The sequence below is a fragment of the Magnolia sinica genome, chromosome 3 (genome assembly GCF_029962835.1).
Source record: "Magnolia sinica isolate HGM2019 chromosome 3, MsV1, whole genome shotgun sequence".
Classification (NCBI taxonomy): domain Eukaryota; kingdom Viridiplantae; phylum Streptophyta; class Magnoliopsida; order Magnoliales; family Magnoliaceae; genus Magnolia; species Magnolia sinica.
The window spans coordinates 91,298,778-91,321,043 of NC_080575.1; the positions used below are offsets into that span (position 1 = coordinate 91,298,778).

At 39.1% G+C, this 22,266-nt stretch overlaps 1 protein-coding gene across 1 annotated transcript in view; it reads right to left on the minus strand.

Annotated features, from left to right (window-relative positions):
• LOC131240223 (sister chromatid cohesion 1 protein 4) overlaps positions 1 to 14,542 on the minus strand; it is a 31,928-nt gene extending 17,386 nt beyond the window's left edge. The window contains exon 1 of the mRNA XM_058238348.1: positions 13,952 to 14,542. Within this exon, the coding sequence (XP_058094331.1) occupies positions 13,952 to 14,075 (124 nt within the window). The 5' untranslated portion in view covers positions 14,076 to 14,542. The remainder of the gene's footprint in view (positions 1 to 13,951) is intronic.
• Positions 14,543 to 22,266: the final 7,724 nt, after the last annotated feature.

Genomic DNA, 22,266 nt, shown 5'->3' on the forward strand with positions numbered 1-22,266 from the left:
AAATTTAGAAGGGAAAGTTGTCATTTTGTTCATTTTCGCATCTGCCTTTTTTTTGTATTTAAATCTATCGAGGCATGCTTGATTTCTGTTCAATTAAGACCTATTTGGTAGACTTTCAGCAGGTCAAGACAACAAACAACATTCTTACAAAAGAATGGTCTCATAGACCATTGAATATATGTTAAAAACATTTTTTTTTAAATGATAGATTCCAGTGTTTTATTTTATTTTTTTCCTAATTTCCTGATATTTTTTCAATTTTTTTAGGCAATGAAGATGTAAGCCCCCGATCATCCAATGCAGGTTGACACAGTCCAATTAGTGTTTAAATAACTACGATATACAGCACGTAGCTTACTCTACATAGCGTAGCTTAGCCCTAACACTATGTAGCTCATGAAAATAGCTTAAGTTGGTTGTAGCCTACGCTGCATGCTAATTTGCATATGCAACACACTACATAAGCTATGCTACATGCTACGTAGCTCACAATACAAGTTATTTTTCACTACAACATTAAAATCAATTAATGTGTTCAATGATTCATTACATTTTATATTTTCAATAAAAATTAGTTAATCCTTTCAATACTCACAGCAAAATAGTATAATTAACAGTACTAAATCAGTTTCATTACTCTTTCTTTACCTTTATACTTAATCATTGTCCTTTCCTATTACTTTAGGTTGTGTTTGGTTGAACCAAATATCATGAAATTTTGTTAAATTTCATTGTTAATCAGTCTGATTTGGTGCAGAATATTATGAGAATATTATGAAATTGGTGCAACCAAGCACAACCTTAAAAATCTAGAAATAGCACATAGCTTACACTACATGCTATGTAGCTTACGCCTTACACTTCAAAGAAGTGAATGCTAAGCCACACACTGTTCACTATTTAAAACACTTAATCCAAAAGGTCCTGTATTGTATCATCTTTGGGACTTGGCCCTGGTTGATACACTGAGTGGTACTGTTATTCAAAACCTTGATTGTAGTTGTGTTTTAAGTTTTAGGGGAGTCTAAGACAAGTTCACTCTCATCCTTCGATTAATCAAAGTGTTTAACTTGTGTGCAAGCCAATTGGGACTCACTTTTTAAAGGGGCTAGACTATTAAAGTTTATTTTCTTCTAATCTTCTCTTCTTCTTTCACTTTTAAGATCCACAGGATTTTTAAGCCCCAGAAGTTTGTGGATTGAAACCACGAATGAAAATTGGACGCCCTAAAAATAAGCCAATCCAACCATCAAGTGGTTCACACATGAATTTGGAGGTTTTTGAGTGGTTTTCCATTGTTTTCTATGGTGTGGCCCACCTGATGGTTGGTTGGCCTGATTTTTGGGCTGTCCTATTTCATAGTGGGGTGACCTTGCTGGATAGGTGAATACCATATGGCATGCCATGGTGGGAACCACCAGCAACTAATTGCATGAACTTTTAATCTACGACTAGTAGCATATGCCTGATATATTATCAAAATACCCTTGAAAAACATAAACTACGCAGGTCGGGATGGGCCAGCAAGCTTTTAGAGAAAACCAGAGCGAGGGTAGATCGATAAATAAACATGAATCTTATACTCAAGCATGGCCCTTGCGCTTGATATACCAACCGAACCTAGTGAAGCCTACCAAGCCCAAAAGCCCCATGGGCTAACCCCAAGGTATTCTGCAATGGTAACAGTGGCTGTGACGGCCACAACCATTACAATAAGAGCCATAACGACCGTTATGGTCTCTTTTACAAATATATATATATATATATATATATATGTATATATGTATATATATATATGTATATATGTATATATGTACGGGTGGGGCCGTAACGTTTTTTTTTTTTTTTTTTAAGATGAACTTTTATTAAGCCAACAAAAACAAAACACACAAAACCAAGACAGAAACTAGAGGGGAATTTTAAAATAATAATTAAAAAAAAATTCCAAAGAAAAGCAAAAACTAAACAACCACCAGCCCCACAGTTGGCTACACCCCAGGAAGATTCCCAGCAACTTATGGCACCCAATCCCTAAACAAACTCAAATCTCTGCTAAAGACCCCGGCTGCATATATTCTCAGATTCCAGAAGCAGCAATTGTTTCTCTCGAGTCAAATGGACCAGAGAACATCAAGAAAAAAGATGTGTCGCTTCTTTCTGCCTAGGAGACCTCCATCTTCCACATGCCACAAGCAAAAGAGACCCTCCACATCTTCTGGCATAACCCACGACAAGCCAGCCATCTGCACGACTCGGCTCCAAATCTCTAAGGAAAAGCAGCAATGAATGAAGAGATAATTGACAAATTCTTCATCTCAGAGACAAACTACGAGCATTGGGCAAAACCATAACCCTTTTCCGAAGATCATCAATGGTAAGAATACGGTTCTTTAAAGGAGCCAGGCGAAGGCTGCCACTTTAAGAGGGGCTTCATAAGACAACTATCCCCATATGGCAATTGGCTCCATTTGAATCAATCAAAGCAAGATAACTATAAAAATATTTAACTTAGAATACTCTCCAGCTCGTCAGATTCCGAGAAGGGATGTCTTCTTCAACGGGAGATGGGGATAAACCCTGTAGCCGAAAAAGAAGAGACATGAGATCCAAAAATTCCACATCAGAGAAATTCCTCCGAATAAGGGTAGTTTTTTCATAACGGCCGTTACGACCCCGTAAAGCGTAATGGTTGCCATCATTACCTTTGCGTAACAACCATTACGGTACACCATGGCCAGCCCAACTCATTGACAGCCCTACATGGGACCAGTGTATTAAATAGCGTGGTAGCATAGCGTGTAGCGTACGCTACATAGCGTAGCGTACAAAAAACGCTACGTAGCATATAAAATAGCGTAAATACGCAGTAGCGTACGCTACACATATGTAGCGTGTAGTGTATATTGCGTACGCCTCAGGACTACCATAAAAATTTTAAAATAAAAGTCATTTTAGTTAAAAACTTGTTTTTAAATGGTGGTGACTAGGCATCTTTCCTTTTGAGTAGGTGGTGGGGGACTCATATTAGAAGTCTTTTTTTTATATAACTTAAAACAATCACAATAGGGCTTTCGAACAGCCCTATTGCAATGCCGCAGCAGCCGCAGGTTCCCCATTTTTGAAGCTTTGATTCCAAGATTTCGAAGAGCTCTTTCTCAAATCCAATCTTGCTGGAATTTCAGGAGCATTGAAGCCCAAACAAGGGAGAAATCGGGTATCCCTCTTTTCGCAGCCGCGCAGACACGTAGCTCCCAAAAATCAATTTTTAGTTGATTAAATCTCTATTTAAGGTATGTTTTGGCCCTTTAATCATTGTTAATGAGTTTATTTTTATTTATGTGAAATGTTGTGTTATTTTTTCATTTTTTCAATTTTTTTTCTTTTTATGAGGGCTATGGTGTGTATGGCATGGATTTGACCCATCCAACCATCACGTGGGACACATGCGTGGGGTCCACTGTGGTGTTCTATGCCACAGCCCACATGTGTGGGGGTCCTCTGTGATGTTTTATGCCATGGCCCACATGTGCAGCCATGGCCCACATGCGTGGGGTCCATTGTGGTGTGTATGGCATGGCCCACATGCATGGGGTCCATTGTGGTGTGTATGGCATGGCCCACATGCGTGGGGTCCACTGTTGTGTGTGTATGGCATGGCCCACCCACACGCGTGGGGTTCACTGTGGTGTATGTATGGCATGGCCCACACGAACACCATGTCGTCCAACGCAGTCCCAAATCCAAAGGACAATAGGGTACCAGCGTTTGTAATAATCATTCCTTTTTTTCTCAGATTATCGATTGTCAGAACCTTCTTCTTCTCTCTCTCTCTCTCTCTCTCTCTCTCTCTCTCTCTCTCTCTCTCTCTTCTTTCCCTCTTTTTTCTTCTCTTCTTTCCCTCTTTTCTTTTTGGTTTCCCTCTCTGTTTTCTTTTTCAGGCGTACCGCACACCAGCTAGGGGTACATGTCACGCTAAGACGAGCGCTGACACTCCTCGAGCTCCGAGTTGTACGAACAGTTCAAAGGAGATCAAAGTTATATGGGCTCCACAGTGATTTATTGATTACATCTACACCGTTCATCTATTTTCAGAGATCATTTTAGAGCACTACCCAAAAAATGAATTATATCCAAAGATCATCTGGACCGCACCAAAAATAGCAGCGGAGATAATATTTTCACCGTTAAGCCATTCATAGGGCCCACGGTGACGTTTATTTTCCATTCAATCTGATTTGATTAGACCCGAGTGGGCCCATGATGTATATATTTTATCCATGTCGTCCATCCATTTTGCCACGTCATTTTACGTCAGGATCTAAAAAATTAATAACATCCAAATCTCATGTGGACCACACCATAGGAAACAGTGGTTATAGAATGCTCACCATTAAAAATTTCTTAAGGTCCATTGTAATGTTTATTTTCAATCTAACCTATTAATTGGGTCACACTGACGTGGATGAGGAGAAAACACACATTTCAGCTTGATCTAAAACTTTTGTAGCCCCTAATAATTTTTTAACGGTGAACGTTTAATTAGTGTTGTTTCTTATGGTGCAGTCCACCTGAGCTTTCGATGTGCCTCATTTTTGGGTTCATGCCCTAAAATTATTTGGCAAAATGGATGGACAGTGTGGATATAACACATTCATCATGGGTGGGGCCCAAAAAACTTTGACACGTGTGCTACACTTCACAATCCAAGTCCCGCCTAATTCGAGCCTTAAAAAATTGTACACAAGACATATATTAACTTAAAATTTAGCAATTAAATTATGAACTGCAATTGCTAACTCACAATGCCAAAACCAAATCGTTTGAATAGTTTTAATTGTTAATTTGTGGACTTTTATTTTTTAAAATAGGGTTTTTTGATTTTTTTCATGATTCACTATCCAATAAATGTCCACCAATTCATAAGTGGGATAATGACAATAAAGTGCATGAATTTGAGGCTGATTTGGTGCATGGATTGGTCCTCCAAGTCAGCCCCAAATTGGCAACGCCATCTACCTGAATTTAATTTCATTTTTTTAAAGAACTATTGGGAGAAATGATATCAAGTTGTTAAGTATATAAATTAGATATTTAGAAAATTAAATATATAAATTTTGTAGTCAAATTCAGGTTATCTGGTTCATAAATTCATTAGACAGTCCGATACAACTTCTCACCAAAGAGTGGACTGTTACACCACCATAAACATGTTCCAACATATAAATAAATGCATATTTGGAATGCTTAGAATATTTCGGATTTAATCCATATTTTTTTATATTTTTTTGGCAAAAAAAATTTTGCGCCGTTACGGCCCCGTATCGCCGTTACGCCCCCATATCCGTATCGGTTTCGGAGGGCACCGTTACGCCAACTGATACCGATACGGGACACCTTGTGTAGAACACTCAAAAAAATCAACAAACTTATGTAATTCTCCTCCCTCCATGTTCACACCAAACATCTTCGGCTTTTCAAGATTAACTTTGAGCCCCGAAGTTGCCTCAAAACATTAGATTATAGTGCGCATGTTGCTGATTTTATCGAAGTCTACCTCGCAAGAAAGGAGCGGGTCATCTGCGAACTGGATGTGAGATATTTGATAGCTCATGCCTTTGACCTTGAAGCCGCTAATGATACCTACGTCTTGCCCTTTTCTCAACATCCTGGAAAGGGCTTCCCCAACTATAAGAAAAAGAAAAGGGGATAGGGGATCCCCTTGTCGAAGACCTCAGGAGGCGCTGAAGAACCCTTTCGGTGATCCGTTGAGAAGAACGAAGAATAGAGCGGACCCGACGCATTCCTTCATCCAACCGTTCCACTTCACCCCGAAGCCCATACGATGTAACATATATTGAAGGAAATTCTAGTGTACGTGGTCATAAGTTTTCTCTATGTCGAGCTTGCAAAGGAGGCCCTTCAAGCCGGATCTATGGCTCGAATCCAAGCATTCATAAGCTATAAGAGCTAAATCAATAATGTCTACCCGGAATAAAAGCACTTTGAATGTCAGAAATGACGTTGTCTAACACCCCTCTCAGCCGGGATGCTAAGACTTTAGCCAAGATTTTATACAGGCTGCCAAGAAGACTTATCGGCCTGAAGTCTATTAGTGATTTTGCTCCTGAAATCTTTTAAATAAGAGCGATGAAAGAAGCCCGAAGATCTTCGAATAACCAACCTCGATTGTGGAATTCATTGAAGAACGCCATATCATCACCTTTTAGCATTTCCCAGAACGTTTGAAAAAAAAATTTTTATCAAAAAACTATCAGGGCCAGGAGCCTTATCACCACCCAGCGTGTCTACCGCCCTTTTAACTTCTTTAAGAGAGAATTCAGCTTCAATGGCACTGGCATCCTCATTAGATATGCGATCAAAGTGCAGTTGGTCAAGAGTAGGCCTTGTCCAACCTTCATTGTGCAGCAGCTTAGAGAAAATGCGGACAATTTCTACAAAAATATGGCCCATGTCCTCTATTCTAACCCCATTCACCATCAGACTGTTGATCCTGTTGTTTCTTGCACGGGCGCTCGCAATGCTGTGGAAATGTTTTTTATTTTTGTCTCATTTAATCCATTTAGTTCGATTTTTTTGTCTCCAGGAGATTTCGTCTTCGATCACCCTTGCTATGTATATTTGGATTAGTTGTAATCTTCTGAACCGATTATCTGAGGACATCGATTGCAACTCATGAAGGATTTCGATCGTTTGTCTCCCTTTTCCAAAGTTCTACCGCTCTTCACCCTTAATCTTCTCTTTAAGAAGTTTCAGTTTTCTGCATAACCTGAAATCTGCATACCCTTCTGCTTTGAATCCTGACCACCAATCTTTTATCGTTTAGTGAAAGCCTTCGATCTTCAACCAAGAGATTTTGAATCTAAAAGGCTTTGGACCCCAGTTTTGTATCTCTGCATCCAAAAGCAATGGACTGTGATCTGACGTTGGCCTAGGTAGTAAGGATTGCGAGATGAGGGGAAAGGCATCGATCCAATCCACTGAAACTAGGAATCAATCCAACCTAGCGAGAATCGGATCAGCCCTACCATTAGACCACGTGTCCAAGCCTATCAGCAGGAGATCCACCAATTCCTGAGCGTCGATCCATTGAGAGAAGGAACGCATAGCGGTTGAGAGTTTCCCTCCATTAGATTTGTCTTCCACATATCGAGTAATATTGAAATCACCCCCTATGCACCACGGCCCACTGAACTGCAATCTAGCCACATCCAATTCCTCCCAAAATATCTTTCTGCTATCATCTTGATTCGGACCGTAAACAGAAGTAATAAGGCATTTGAAATCAGAGCATACTTCTTTGAGAATAGTGGAAATAGAGAAAGATCCGGCCCAGGAATTTTCTAGAGTCCAGGCTGAAGATTTCCATGCCACCACAATACCCCCTTTACTTCCAATTGCATATAAAGCCACCCATTTCGCATCTTTTTCCTTCCACAACGTTGCCCTTAACCTATCGTTGAAATTTTAGACCTTCGCCTCCTAAAAGCAAATAACGTTAGCCTTACTTCGACCTGAGATGTCTTTGATGACCCTTCTCATGTGACTGGATCCCACCCCTCTAACGTTCCACGATAGAATCTTTCAACTAAGAAACCGACCTGCCCCGAAGTCCTCCTTTGACCTTACCTAGACACTCCCCGTTGGAGTAATTGGCCCTTGACTGAAGATTGTGAAGCTCCTTATTGGTGGTTGTCTTCATAAGAGATCTTTTTGGAGATCTAGAAGTTGTCAGGGGTCGACCATGAGATTCAATACAATGAAAGAGGGCTGCGAAATCTTTTGGGTAGTCACCAAAAGATAAACCAATGGTCCTACCAACGTGGTCCATTGCGTCCCTGATCCATTTCTTCTTTTAGATAATATTGACCAGCTGTGCCCTGCGTTCTGCATTGCCTATCTCAGGTAAATTGTCTTCCTCCATATCTTCTAAAGATCCTCCCGTTCTAATCTGAAGAGGCTTTATTCCTTCCCTAATGTCTTCCTAGAAAAGAGCTAGAAGGGAATTATTGGAGAAATCTTCGTCCTGTGGCGTGGGTCGAGGCGAGCAGTCAAGAGAAAGCCGAATATCAAAATACTGTCGGATGGAGTCATTGTCGGCCATAGAAAAATCTTCTTCATCAAAAAGGACGATGGGGGAATCAATTGGACTGAGCAGTCGTAGCGAATCAGAAGAAACATATTTTTGAAGAGAGAAATAAGGCATGGAGATAGATCGGCTGAGGCTTCAATGCGAGGTTCGACTCCACGTGTGATATTGTCTAACCGGGAGTTATCCGAATCGAGGGGTGGCTGGTTCTCGAGAATCGGTTCGGCGACCGTATTCGAAGGTTTCGAAGCGCCCGAGGTGATTTCGAGGCTATTATGAGACTCCCGAAGCAGAAAAGTCAGTTTCCGCGCCTCTCGAAAGTCGCCCCATGTCGTATCCTGCTTGCTGCAAGCATTGGGAAGAGATAAAAGTCTGACTGTCGTCCTCTGATCTCAGGAACAAAGGTGTACGTGGCAGAATCTCCATCGTCTGAGAGTCCCGAACCTCCCAATAGTCGCCACGCATCATCACCTACCTACCGAAGGCATCGGGAAGCGATAGTACCTGACGGCCATCCTCAAATCTCGGGAAGTGGGGCATATGTGTCAAGACCTCCGTCGTCCGAGAGAAGATGGGAGAGTTCCTTTCCTCAAAGACTTGACACGTGGAGTCCGCAGGGGGCTTGCGTGTTGAGCTGGTGTGAAGTACGTCACCCTCGATGACAAAGTAGTCCACTAGAACACGGCACGTAGCCTGAGAGTGGTATGGTACTCCCATAGCGCAACCTTCGTTTGAGACTCGCAGGACTTGTGTTCCTGCAGAGCATGGGATCCGAACACCTTTGTCTGCAGCTCTAGCTACCTTCATATGGGTCGGCAACCATTACGTAATCTTTGGCACGGCTATTGCATAAATCGGTTTTTAATACCTTGATACCAATCCATACACTAAACAAAGGGTTATGCCTACGGGTGCAAATGGATCAGGTCAACTCAACAGGTCAATTGACTCAACCTTATAAATGGGTTTGGATCTACAATTTGACTCACTAGGACAAGTTTGGGTCCAAAATACCACCCAATTATCAAATAGACCAAGTTTAAATTCCAAAACCTCTCAAACTTATCGAATGTAGGTCACCTTGGAAGTTTTTAATGGGTCAGTTTTGTACTGCCCAAAATAGACTAAACCCAAACTCGACATAGATTCATAGAAACAACCCTTCATCATCATCATCTAAACCTTATCCCAACTAATTGAGGTCACCAACACAAAATCCTATTCCGCCATTCCACTCTATCAAGGAACCTAATTTTAGTTAGACCATAGGTCATCAAGTCATTTCTTACTACCTCCCTTGCCCTTTTAAAGCCTTCAACTTGCACGTCCTCACTCCCAGCAGGTGCATTTCTTGATCTCTATTGCATATTACTAAACCATCTAAGTCTACTTTCCCTCATCTTATTACCTATTGGTGCTACTCCTGAGCTCCCTCAAATGCATTCATTTCTAATTCTATCCTTCCTCAATAACCTCATTTCAGCTACATTCATGCCATGAACATGTTGTTACTAAATTGCCCAACACTTTGTCCGAAAAGCATGTCTGGCCTTATAGCTATTTATAAAATTTCCCCTTCAATTTGATTGGTACACAACAACGACCATATAAAACCCGAGAGGCACATCTCCATTTCTTCCACCTATGTTGAATTCTACAGGCAACATCCTTCTTGTTCTCTCCACTCCCATGAATCCTCAACCCAAGATAGCGAAAGTGGTAAATTTAGGATACTTCTTGGTTAGCAATCTTAACTAATTCCTTGCTTCCGACTTTTTTTTGTTTTTTGGTTTTTGAACAACAGCTTCAATCAGAATAATTGTAAATCTCTAGATTTTAAAGCATCCATCCATAAATCTAGCTTTGTGCTTAAGCCCTCCCTCGTCTTGTCAATCAAAACTATGTTGTATTCAAACATGTACCATGGGATCTCTTCTTGCAAATACCTACTTAACTCATCCATAACCAATGTAAAAAGATATAGGCTCAATGCCAAGCCCTAGTGCAAGCGTACAACAATTAGGAACTCACTCATCTCTCCACTAGTAGTCCTCACATTTGTTATTGATCCCTTATACAAATCCTTAATCATGTCAATATATCCTCTTGATACTGCTCCCTTATACAAATCCTTAATCGTGTTGATATATCCTCTTGAAACTCATTTACCAACACCCATCAACTCTCTAAGGATTATATCGTACTCTTTCTCTAAGTCAATAAAGATCATGTGGACATCCATCCCCCTAGTGTATTTCTCCATCAATTTTCTAAATAGGAAAACAACTTCAGTGATAGATCCCTTGGCATGAAACCATGCTTTAGTCTTTGATCAATCACTCTCTCCCAATCTTCCATAGTATGGCTCATAAGTTTAGTCTCAAGATAGTTAGTGCAACTCAATATGTCTCATTTAATCTAATAAATAGTACCACGATACTTTCCTCCATTAGCTGACATTTTCTCTGATCTTACGATCTTATTGAATAACTTCTCAGCCAAACTAACCAATTTCTCCCATGCACTTCCAAACCTCTATGGGTATACCCAATGTTTTCCATATCGTTATTGCGTAATGTATCACACCCTTGGGATACAAATACATATCATTTATCACATGGGATATATTGGTTACATCACATAATGCATCGCTATTGTTGACAAACATGGGGAAACATTGGGAAATTAGTCGATTTTTTCAACAAAACTTCAGGGATTGTTAAAAAATGACATCAATACACACCTAGAAATCAAAACATCACAAAAAACAAGTTCACATAATTGGTTTCCTTTTTATAGGGTCCTAATCTCTGTGTTGTCTAACTGAACTAATGCAAGTATCTTCAAAGTCAATTCATATAATTTACAAATGCAAGAAGACATGTACGGAAACACAAGCAATACATTCAAAAGTAAATGGAGTAGAAAACTAGAAATATTCATGTGAATGATGTGTGCGGCTATAGCTTAGACCCACATAGAGTTGCGCATACATTAGCAATAGAATTTTGAAAGAAAAAACTATGAAATGGGGGTTGATTGACTACTCATTGAAGTGAAATTTTGAAGAAAAAAAAATTGTTTTATATTTTTAAATTAAAAAATTATTTTTTCTAAAAAAATCCCCAAATTACCAAGAATCACTAGATCGGGTTCCACAAATGTTTGACTTCATGTTTAGATACCGAGATTGCAACTGATTTGGGAAATTTTGGGAAAGTTTTGATTTTTTTTTCAATTTTCCACAAATCGATCAATCTTCCCCAAGCTCCTCTAAAATTAGAGTGTATGTGACGATGATTTCATCAAACACTCTTAAATACTCTGAAATAAGGGGCCAATTGACCGTTGATCTAAGTGAAATTTTGAAAATTAATATATATATTATGTTTTTTAAGGGTAAATAATATTTTTAGTTAAAATATTTTATATTTTTATTTTAAAAATATATTTTTTCTGAAAAATCCCCAAATTACGAAGAATCACTAGATCATGTTACTTACAATTTTGATTTCATGTTTGGACAGTACAATTACAACTAATTTGGGAGAAATTTGAGAAATTTTAACTTTTTTTCCTAATTTTTTGCAAATCAGCCAGTCTCTCCCAAATCTTGAAATCAAAGCTCAAAATCCATGATTCTCCATGCATAACATGAAGAATCGCGGATTTCTAACCATTTAACATTGATTTCACATTATTTTACAACAAAAAATGGATCGAAACTTGAATATGCTAATTGGATCGAAAATGTTCCCAAATGAACTTGAATTTTGATTCCGACTCGAAATTTGTGTTTTTATTCAAAGGGATTTAAGAGGAACGGTCGAAATCTATAATAGATCTAGTTAGAATTGAAGAGGAATCAAGAAAAAGAAATTTAGAATGCATTTTTTTGAATTTTCTAAAGAAAGCCCTGGACTTCCCACGTTTATGTGCAATATCAAAAATTTTATAAAAGAAACTATCTTGCGTTATTTCACAATATCTGAGATAAATTGCGATATCACACAATATCTTCTGTGATACGAAGAATTTCAAATACTAACTTGGGGTTTTACTTCGCCCAGATGGGATACAGAATATATCGTGGGATGTATCGGCCGATATTGTTGATGTTGAAAACACATGGTATACCATTAGTTCAAGAGCTTTTCCTGTTTTCCTCTTTCTCAAAGCTTCTTTCACTTCAAATATCCTAATCCTATGAAAGTACCAATGATCTGTGACATCATGCGATTTATGGTTCCTTCTCTCTCTCTCATAGCATGAAATTAAAAAAGGTCATGTATCGATCGTTACATAACAGTAACGATGGGATCCATTACACGTTATAGGGCTATAACGCCCATTCTAAACAAAATAACCCATAAATGGCCTATAACAGCTGTGACAGCCGTTACTGGCCTATAACAGCTGTGACAGCCGTTACTGGCCCATAACAAGCCAATACAAGGGCTTAACGGGCCAATACAAGGCCTATACAGTTTCTTCCTTACAAAACAGCCACCACTACCATTATTGAAAACCTTGTCTCATAATGGTTGTCATTTAACAAGTTTTGAAAATATCTTCTCCACCTTTCCTTGATCTCATTGTCCTTGCATAGTACCCTATGGTCTAGGTTGATTAAAATTAATGATTTGATCTAGAACCCACCCTTAAATGATTTAATTGAGGTAACTACCATAATTGACTAATGTAAAGATTGGCCAGAAGAGAGAGAGAGAGAGAGAGAGAAAGAGTTTCGTGCTTAAAAGGAAATATATATTAAGTAGAAAAGAGAGAGAGAGAGAGAGAGAGTTTCGTGCTTAAAAGGAAATATATATATATATATATATATATATATATATATATATTAAGTAGAAAACTAAAATTAGACCAACACAACTTAGACCCTACCCATGGATAAATGGGCCCTGTCTAGATTGTCTAGTCTAGACCCAACCCAAACCCAGCTTATTTATTTTAGACTTGAACCCAATCCATATGCTAATGGTTCAGGTTTGGGGCTGAAATTTGGACACTATTATTAAACCGGTTGCAACTGGAACTCCCCTCAACCTGATTCAACCTAAGTCCCTGACCCATTTGCAACCCCAGTTTTGCCTTAACAATTTCCTACAAACGGTGAACATTGCTAGCTGTGTGTAAATTGAAGTGGTATCTCTATGGCAGAAAAGGGCATAACGCATGGTTACTCACTGGGGCAAAGATGCAGGGAAAGATGAAACTGAGACTACGCATGAACTACCAGATATCATTGCGACATAAAAATCAGGTTAGATATATGGCCAAAATTTATATATCAAAGCTGGATCAGCATGATTAGCTACACCGTGAGACAAGTACCAGTTTTTAGAAGAGGCAACAACAGAAAATCTGAACTACTTGTATGCACTCCTTTGCCACGACCTTGAGACTATGCAATTCACAAATCGCAGCAAATTCGTAGATGTGAAGAAAATGGTCGAACAGAAAACATCTAATTCACAAATTTGGGTGGAAACCTAACTGAAACAGTAATCAGAATCGTGCCTTTGTGATTGACCAAACATGTCCGCCACCCCAATTCGAGATAAAGATCTTTCAAGAATGACCAGTTTCACGGGCTCGTGCACGTCCAAACAGGCCCTACCATTCTAATTTTCAAATATTGGGTTTTACATAAAACCAGAAACAAATCCCCACCAAACCAGTTTTCCCCCAATAATAATTTCACCATAGGTTCTGAAACTTCAAGTTTCAGCGCCAAAAACCTAAAACTAAAACAACTGAGTAAATGACAGAAATTCCAATTCACAGCATAAAAGAAAGCAATTTTAGACAGAAAACAATACCAACCTACTGAGACGCCGATATCTGTATCAGCAACCTGATTCTTCCTTAGCTTCCTCTCCAAATGGGCCGCGATCCATATCGTCCCCAGCGGGCCCTTCTTCGCCAATATAAACTGCGAATAAAACATCTTCTTCTTCTTCTTCTCTCTTTCTCTCTCTCTCTCTTCCCCACCACCTCTCACTCAAAACCCATCCAAAACCCTAACCCTAATTCGACTCAAAACAACCCTATCTCGGAAATTCACGATAAGGCCACAGAACCCTAGAAACACAATCCTCTCACTCAAACGCATCAAAAAACCCCAACTTCAGCTCCAACAAACCCTGGAAACCCTAATCTCCCAAAACCAACACCATTTCCGAAATTTTACGAAATCGCCACGAAACCCTAGAAAGGCAATTCCGGAAGCTCGGAGCTGCTTCAGCTAATGATCGACAGTCCGTTGGCGAAATTGAGGAGAGAAATCTTAGCCGTAGAAACCCGATCCGGTCTGGAATCTCACGATTCGAGATCGGGAAATGAGAATTTGGGCGATTTTCTTCTGAAGTCTACGGGAAGAGAAAAAGGGGGTTTCTCGAGGACGAGGGAGAGCGAATCTGCGGGTGTTAATATTAAATAGCCGAGAAAATCGGGAATTTGAAATTTCGGAATCTTCGCGCGAGAAATAAACGAGATATCGGGGAGCTGCGAGTTGTTGAACCTTCGAACAAGAGAAATGGTGGGTGATTCGATATACTCTGGCTGCGTATGACGCTTGATACACAGCCACTTAGAACTTGTACACGTAGAAAATATTAGCTTTAAAAGATCACTTATCCTGCGGAACCCATCTTAATAAATTCAAATTATGCTGTATAAGACTGTTCAAATAATCGTATCCTCTGATCCGTGGACACTTGTTTTGTGAAATAAGGCCATTGGAATTTATTTTTTTAACCGTCCCATAAATATCGAGCAATCTAATTGTTAGATAAGCAAATAAAAGTGGTATTTTTCGTACATAATAGATCTAAACTTTTAAACATATTTGGACGGTTTATTAAATTAATTGCATGCCACGTATGAAACTGCTCATGACTGACTGTCTATCATCCATCACACTCTGCCGGAGTATTTCTCCGGAAGAAAGCCTGCCCAGGATCACGTGGTGGGGGCAGCGGATTGCGTACCGAGTAACTCAGCACGCCAACCGTATTTAGTAAACTCGGTGGGCCCAAAGTAATTTATATATTTTATCCGAGCCGTCCGCTCCTTTTACCTGATAATTTTACCCCGTTAATCTTAAAAATGAAAAATATACAAATCTCAAGTGGACCGCTTGAATGTCTACCATTGAAAATTTTGCAGGTACTATAAAATGTTTCGTAAAAAGCTGATATCTGTGTTTTCACTTCGTTCATTTACGTGGGATCTTATGAATGGGAAACGGATTGCCTACTCCCCCTTCCACTAGCCCAGTGGCTAGCGGTCGGTGCTCTGTGGGCTCCATCATGATGTATGTGTTTCATCTATTTAGTTCATCCATTTTTATAAATTATTTTAGGCCTTGATCCCAAAAATGATAGGGATAAAAATCTCAGATGGACTACACCACAGGAAAACAATAGTGATTGGATATCCACTGTTAAAATCCTCTTAAAGCCCACTGGACTGTTTATTTGACATCCAATCTGTTAATTAGGTCATACATAATCGGATGAAGGGAAAAAACAAAGATTAGCTTGATCTAAAACTTTTATGGCCCCAAAAAGTTTTTAATGATCGACGTTCATTCAACACTGTTTCCTTTAATGTGGTTCAATTGAGATTACTCATTTTTTGTCTCATAACATTAAATGATTTCGAAAAATAAATGGACGACATGGATGAAACACAAACATCATGGTGGAGCCTACAGAGCACCGACAATCAGCCATTAGCTGGTGGCAAGGGAGTAGCCAATCTGTTTCCTGAATGAACAGGATTACATTTATGGTGGGCCCAACAAGGTTAACTCGGTATGATAAAAGCCTGCTGAATGACTTAGTACGTAATCCAATTTCGTGGTGGGGGGACCACAGGTGGGCTATCTGCTTCCACGTAAGCACGTAATGGGTGGGACCCACTTGGAAGTTTGCTGGGAATGGACTTTTTTCTGGCGAAGGCTAGGCCGGTTTTAAATAGGGGCTAAACATCTTGATGATGACCTGTCAGATGGAGAAAGTGATGAGTTGGAGAGCTAAGATGAGCAGATGCAAGGGATTTTTGGGGCACGCATATCTGTTAAGTGGCCCACTAGATCAATCGGTTATAAGTCGGGCCTAGACCAAGAACATAAGGACCTAGAAACGGACAGTCATGGCTCTGCAGGGCCTACCATAATGTTTATGCTTTATCCACGCCGTCCATTTATTTTAACATATTATTTTAGGGCTATACTCCAGAAGGAACTCAGGTGATAAATACCACGAGAAGGAATGGTTGGTGAACTCCTGCACTTGAAAGCTCCGTAAGCATACGATCATGTTTATTTGCCATCACACCTGTTCATAATATCACAATACGATCCATGCTCATAATAGTGAAGTGTGATCTAATTCTTTAAAAATAAAAATAAAAACACCTTATGTCACCCAACTAAGTTTTCAATAGTAAACTTCCAATCTCCATTGCTTCATGTGGTGTTGGCTGGTGTGCGTCCCCACTGCTTCATGTGGTGTTGGCTGGTGTGCGCGTGTGTCAAAATGATGTATTTATTATATCCACACCATTCATTCATTTTTTGACATCATTTTAGATCATTTATCAAAAAATGAATCGTATCCAAAGTTCAAATGGACCACACCAAAAATAGCAGCAGGATAATGATTTTCACCGTTAAAATATTCATAGGGCCCAACATAATGTTTATTTTTCATCCAATCTGTTTATAAGGTCACAAAGACCTACATGAAGATAAAAAAAACAAATATCACATTGATCCAAATCTTATGTGGCCTCCAAAAGAATTTCAACGGTAGATGTTCAATACCCCACTACTTTTTGTAGTGTAGTCCACTTGATATTTAGATCTGTCTTATGTTTCGGCTCAAGCCTTAGGATGAACTCACCAAATGAATGGACAGTTTGGATATAACTTGTATCTCATGATGGGACCGACATAACTTGCTGACAGCGGCACCCCAACTATATATCAGTGTTTGGTACACCAACCAATCCGCTTCCCTTATCCACTGCGGGATTATTTGATTTTCCAATTCAGTGGTAAATGCAGTGTAAATGCGTAATAATTATTTCTTCATGTATTTACCAAATTATTACCTCATGTATTTACCATCCTTGTATCTGATTTGATACACCATCCCTGTACTTGATTTGACCGTTTACTTTTTTGACGTAAAATTTGAAAAAGCTGTAAAATATGTGGGTCCCACCATGATGCATGTTGCTTATCCACATCGTTCATCCATTATGCCAGATGAATTTATGGCATGAGCCAAGAAATGAGGCATATTAAAAGCTCAAGTGGACCACGCTACAGAAAAAAGTGAATCAAACGCGTACCGTTAAAAACTTCTCAGGGCCACTATTTCTTTTGATGTGGGCTACTTGAGTGTCGGATCTACCTCATTTTTTGGCTCATGTCTCAAAATGTTGTGGTAAAACGGATGGACGTAACAGATATGTCATATCCATCATAGTGAGGTCCAAGATTTTAAACTAACACTTTTAAACTAGTTTTCGAGGTAGAAATTCTTAAGGATTTTCGAACAGGTGAAATGGTAATTATTATCCATTTACAAGGTATTTACACCAACATTCAAAAATCAAACAAGCTAGGGAAGTGGATTTCCTAGAACTCAAGTGGGGCCACTATGATGTTTGTGAGAAATCTTTCCCGTCCATCCATTCCGTGAGGTCATTTTAAAACATGTTTTAAAAAATGAACAGTATCCAAAGCTTAAGGGAGCGAGGCTAAAGGAAAATGTGGTTAGGGAAATTCCCACCATGGAAACCTCTATAGGTTCGACATTTATGTTTTCATGCCATCCATACTGTTAATAAAGTCATTCCTACCGGAATGAACTGAAAACACAAATATTATCATGAATCAAAACTTCAATGGCCCCGTGAATATTTCAACTATGGATGTTTAATTATCACGTTTTCAGCTTACTTGAGCTTTCGTTATGGTTCATTTTTGGCAACATGTCCTAAAATGAACTCATAAAAAGGATGGATGGGAAGGATTTCTCAAAAACATCACAGTGGGCCCCACCTGGGTTCCCAACACAGGAACTCCTTGCCAAAGGCTTTTTTGCAGAAAATCCGCGTCCGCTTTAAGTCAGGTCTTAGGTTTTCCGTAAGTGGCAAATGATATGTTTCCTTTCAATCTGCATTTGATCCTGCATACTAGATGTAATCGTACATGAGTTTTAGATTTGAGAAATGCCCTGTGCTCTAAAAGCATATAAATTCTAGTGCTTCTACTTGTATTGAAAGACTTAGTCAATCCAATGATTTGGACGGTTCATTAAGTCCAACATATATTCATGGGCCATCATGCAAATATTATATTAATCTAAAAAAATATTAACCATTTGAACCTGGATAACCAAGACCGTTTACACCGTCCATTATAGACTGCTTATGATATGGAAGAATCACTTTTTTGTCAGGGGACTGACCATCCCATCATTAGGGCCTTTTTGGCCAGCTGCATTGAGTGGGATTAAGGTGGATGGAATTGTAAAAGTACAGTATATGCATGTATAAGGTATTGTCCTTGGATTGGGTATATCTCGTGTTTTCTAATACTATGTTTGGAATGTATGCGTTGAAAAATAAATCCCTGGATTTACTTTCAAATTGAACATGGATGAAGCAAAAATCCATCATCCATCTAATTAGTAAATTCATCTCACACTTTCCAACACAAGGCCCTAGCCTGCAAAGTTAATTTTAATCCCATCTCACACTCCTTTCAAACATGTCATTTCCAATTTCAAAGTGGGATTAGTAATGCAATCCCATTTAATACAACTTAATACCACTGTCCAAACAAGCCCACATGAAATTAATGGCCTGGAGAAAAGATGGATGCACAGCGAGAGCAAGTCAAGGATGGATTGAATCATCTAATGAGTGCAATTTTTTCATGTACCCCATGGAATGTGTCCTAGACTTAATAAACAGGAGCAGATTAGCTGTAACCCGGGTAATGGTTTACAGGGTTTAACACTTATAGTGTGGGGCCCACCTTAATGAATTTATTTCATATCCACATCATCCATTCATTGTCCAGCTCATTTAGGGCCCGTTTGGGCGGGTGGATTGGAAAGGATTGAATGGTACTAGGGTGGATGGCATGGATTTCTAGGTAATGATGGTGTTGTCAGTGGATTGTCTTGAGATCCATGGGATTGCTCTATCCCTGGATTGCTATATCCTGTCTGTTTGGCACGCCTGGCCAATCCCGGGATTAAACCTTCCCATCCCTTCCAATCCCTTGAACCAAACACGTCCCAGGAAAATTTGAACGGATTAGGGTGAATTGGAAGGGATTTAAAGGTAATGATGGTGTTGTCAGTGGATTGTCTTAAGATCCATGGGATTGGGATCAGATCACTGACTATGTTTGGCACGCTCGGCCAATCCTAGGATTTAACTTCCAATCCCTTCCGATACCATCTAATCCCTTCCAATCCGACCGGCCAAACGGGCCCTTACGGATGTTATCCCAAAAACTCCAAATCTCTGGCAGACCACAACACTGTAAAAAGTGGTGAATGACAATAAAAAGATTTATTTTTATTTTTTTCAGGTTACAAAAGTTTTAGATCAAGCTAATCTTTGTATATTCCCTATATCCCATTCGGGTTGACTTTTATCAGCAGGTTGGAAAGTAAATAAACACTACAGATCTAGTTATAGTGGGCCTTAGGAAGTTTTTAATGCTGAGCATTAAGGTATCACTATTTCTTAGGGTGTGGTCCACCTGAGATTTGGATATGCTTAAAATTTTGGATTGTGTCCTAAAATGCACTGTAAGAAGGGATGGCTGGAGTGGATATACAACATATGATCAAGGTGGCCCTACAATAAGGGTAACGCTAAGATGTTACCAAGTAATACCTAATCCATACCCAACGTACACCTATGAATAATTGGTTGGATTGTCTAATGGAGATAGGATCGCTGTAAGTGCTTCGAGAGTGCTGGATCATTTTCTCTTTATAGTTAATTAGTTGGTAGCCTTAGCTCAGCCATGGCTTTAAGAGTCTACCAATGTTGGATTTCAAACCTAATTCAATCAAGTAGGGTAAAGTTGTTTGTGTTTTATCTCAAATTGCATGGATAGTCTACAACGGTATGTGTAGGAACTTGGTAGAGTTATAAAAAAATGGCTATGTTCTAGAGTGAGGGTGAATAGAACCAATTAAAATTCATGTCAATTAAAACATAAATTGCGTAACTAAGTTGATTTACCAATTAAAACTAATTAACAGAATTTATCACTAAAGCTTACAAGTCAAAGTGGGTCCAATCACATAGACTACAAATGATCTACCAATCAAGTAACTAATATATAAACGATTGTGTACATGTATGTGGGATGTGTTAACTATTCAGTCCCTAGCATTCATCTAATCATGCATACATATAATTCAACTAATCAATTACATAAGCATAATTAAAATTGTATATAAATGACAATCTCAAACACAAGTACGTATAGTTGTTCGGTTTTCCTACTCTACTCCTGACGGACGCACTCTCTTTGAGTGTACCAATATTCACAATCGGAGGTTTTTAACAGGTTCACCTTAAACATTTTGCAACCATACACAAAGGACTTAGGTTATACATAAGAACCTAAAGTACATTCCCACCGGAGGCTCCCGAAAGAGACTTCAACTAATTTTCTATTGACTAACCAACAATCTCGATCATAGTCGAGTTTACTCCCACTGGAGGCTCCCATGGATACTAACACATACGTACCCATGCCCGGTGGATTCGACTCTAGACAAGAGCCTAAGTCATATACAAGAACTTATCAAGTTTGGGTTATAAAATCTTACCATCAATCCTACACAGGGAAATAGAGTATGGATTCATACATGACATTTACGTATCAGATTAAGCCCATTTGATGTGTCGTGCTTAAGTCGTTTCTTCAAAGCTCTCTCATGTTTGAATCCACTCCTCAAATGTTCTTACGTCCATTGATGCCGATGATTCATCTCCATGAATAAACACCTTACATGCGATGCTCCGTTTAAGGTGACTAAGGTAATGGGAGGGTGATAAAATCTCTTATAACTAATGAGGTAGTTAAAATCCTAGAAGATTCACCTAAAATGGTCTTCTAAAGGATTTAGGCAAATGATATACTAATAAGGTTAGATCTAATCTTTAGAAAATTGTAGAGTTCAAGTTCATATTCTCATTGGAGGTTGGAATCCTCATTAGAGTGTTAAAGCTCGTAAAGATGACTTGAAACTCATGGGATTAGATAACTATGATGTGAAAAATCAACGTGGAATCACCTAGCCTTCTATTGCACCAAAAACCCCACTAAAAGTCCAAATGTTGCATGTCCTTTATAAAGAGTTCTAGATCTAATGGTTTTTTTTTTTTTTTTTTAAATGCCAGATAACTACTCTATCAATGACAACGAGCTAGTCCTTGATGGCGTCAAAAAACTCCGATTTCCAGCTAAAATATTGATGGTCGCCAAGGCACTTCATTACATGTCCTTCACTTCCTTGATACTGTAGTCCTCACGTATCTTCAATCTACAGTTTTCAAGGGTTCAACCAACTCCCTGACACACCAACGCACGTGATTGACAAACAATGTGTACGAATAAGTGCACTGACATTACCCACCCCTTCCATCCATTTCGCCATCTTATTTCAGAACATGAGCCAAAGAAATGAAGTAGATTCGATGCACCACAAAAGCCCCACCATGATGTATATGTTTTAGCCACGCCATCCATCCATTTTGCTAGCTCATTTTAGGGCATGAGCCAAAAAACGAAGCAGATTCAAAGGTCAAGTGGACAACACCACAAAAGCAGTGGGGATAATGACGTCCACTATTAAAACCTTCTTAAGGCCCACTATGGTGTTTATTTGTCATCCGACTTGTTCATAAAGTCACATAAACTTAGATAAAGGGAAACACAAATAGTAGCTTGATCTAAAACATTTTTAGCTCATAAGAAGCTTTCAATGGTAGGCATTCAACCTCCACTACTTATAGTGTGATCCACTTGATTTACCAATTTTTAGGCTCATGGCCTATAATGATATAAAAAAATCGATAGA